General features: G+C 41.4%; 1 protein-coding gene across 1 annotated transcript in view; it reads left to right on the forward strand.

The window, feature by feature from the left end:
- The window catches only part of LOC107102993 (DNA repair protein XRCC4-like), a gene marked incomplete at its 5' end in the record, with an annotated part of 29,923 nt that overhangs the window by 7,630 nt on the left and 20,258 nt on the right, over positions 1–2,035 (forward strand). The window contains one exon of the mRNA XM_015402491.1: positions 1,492–1,627. Within this exon, the coding sequence (XP_015257977.1) occupies positions 1,492–1,627 (136 nt within the window). The remainder of the gene's footprint in view (positions 1–1,491; positions 1,628–2,035) is intronic.

Here is a 2,035-nt window from a genome sequence, read left to right on the forward strand (position 1 = left end):
GGTGGGAGATTTGCACAGAGTAAAAGGGATTCTCAATAGGGAAGGCTATCACTCCATTTTGCAACGCCATGCCATACCCAGTGGACAGCGCTTGATTGGAGCCAATTTCATCCTACAACAGGACAATGACCCTAAACACACCTCCAAACTGTGTAAGAACCATTTAGAGCAGAAGCAGGCAGCTGGTATTCTATTGGTAATGGAGTGGCCAGCGCAGTCACCAGATCTGAACCCCATTGAGCTGTTGTGGGAGCAGCTTGACTGTATGGTACGCAAGAAGTGCCCATCCAACCAATCCAACTGTGGGAGCTTCTGGAAGCGTGGGGTACAATTTCTCCAGATTACCTCAACAAATTAACTGTAATTGCAGCAAATGGAGGATTCTTTGATGAAAGCAAAGTTTTATGTAAAAAAAAAAAATCTTATTTCAAATACAAATCATTATTTCTAACCTTGTCAATGTCTTGACTCTATTTTCTATTCATTTCACAACGTATGGTGGTGAATAAGTGTGACTTTTCAGGAAAACACAGAATTGTTTGGGTGACCCCAAACTTTTGAACGGTAGTGTATGTCGTTATCTCGAGAAGGCAAAGGAAAATAAAAGTCCATTACGACGGCTCTCTGCTTCCGTACCTCTTACCATGTTCTTTCTTTTTTGATGAAAAAAAAAATGTAATAATGCATTATTGACCTTTCAATTTAGATTGTCATCCATTAATAGGACCTGATAACTTTGGGGGGTTTACTTCCTCTGAAGATGCAGAGAGCTGATCTCCTTCAGAGGAAGTGTAATAAGGAGAGACCAATCCTTCACCAGTACCTTTTCAACCTGTGGGAACATAGATTTTTTTTTATCTTTGTTTAAATTTCATTTTTTTCTGGCTGCTCCTGTGCTTAGAAACAAATGTTTTTAATCCATAACTGAAGCGCAGTCATGACATCACTGAGGAGTTGGGTAATACGCAGACACAGAGACCTCTGTAAACCCAAAACGCCTCTGATGTATAACATCACACCTAATTATCTCGCAGACTTTCCCTCGCTGTCGGCCTGGACATGAAGAAAGAGAGTGTAATGTTTGGATTATTTGTGGAGAACATAGGTTACCTTTAAACAGCTGTGGGTAGCAGAACTAATGTATGAAAGTTTTTCACATGCTGGAAGATCACAGCCAGGTTAGTGTTTTGTAATCCATCATGGGTTTTTGGCGACTTGCTGGACCCTGTTGGCTTCCTTCCTCCATCCTGAGAGGAGAAGCTAGCTGGATTATGTTGTTTCTGTTGCCATGGTGCCAGTGCTGGGAAACTTTGGTTTGTTTGGTGTAGTTTGCTGTAGTTTGCATGGAAACTGCTGCCAGGGAAAAACGCATCACAGATCAGATTAGGGTAATTTTTGTATGAAACTTTGATGGCCACACCCTGTGAAAAATAAATAGGTAGACAGACAAACATATTTGTCATATAAAGCATCAGCCTTTTCTCTCCTCAGATTCTGATTCTCCCAGCCCGTTGAATCTCCGTGACATCACGGATGTTGCTCCCTGTCGCAAGCGCCGGTTCCGCCATCTTGGTGCCCCAGAGGTTGCTTTGAAAAAAACAAACCCCGAAAAGACGCAGGAGAAAAGGTATGAGTTTGCAGCCACTGTTGTTCTCATATTTTTCCTGTTTGTGCTCTTGCTAGAAAAGTGGTACAGAGTCTGTCCTGCTTCATAGTTTCTTTGTTGCTTGTGCAGCTTCTATCAGGCCCAATCAGACTCCTTCCATGTGTTAAATGGCAGAGTAAGACTACTTCAGTTCTTTAAAACAGATTAAACCTGCTTCTTTGAATGAGACAAATGCACTCATAAATGGCAAATAATGTATAAGAATATAGTTCAGTGAATGAACTGAAATAAGGCGGTTTTAATTACCGGTAGTGCAACATAAGGTTCAGTATTTATCTCCATGAAGATCCTGAAGCAGGTGGAGGAGAAGAGCTGAACGGAATACCTACTACCTATATTCCTTCCTTTCCTAACATCCATCTGCTGTTT

This window comes from Cyprinodon variegatus, unplaced genomic scaffold (assembly GCF_000732505.1).
Source record: "Cyprinodon variegatus isolate N-32 unplaced genomic scaffold, C_variegatus-1.0 Scaffold1355, whole genome shotgun sequence".
Classification (NCBI taxonomy): Eukaryota; Metazoa; Chordata; class Actinopteri; order Cyprinodontiformes; family Cyprinodontidae; genus Cyprinodon; species Cyprinodon variegatus.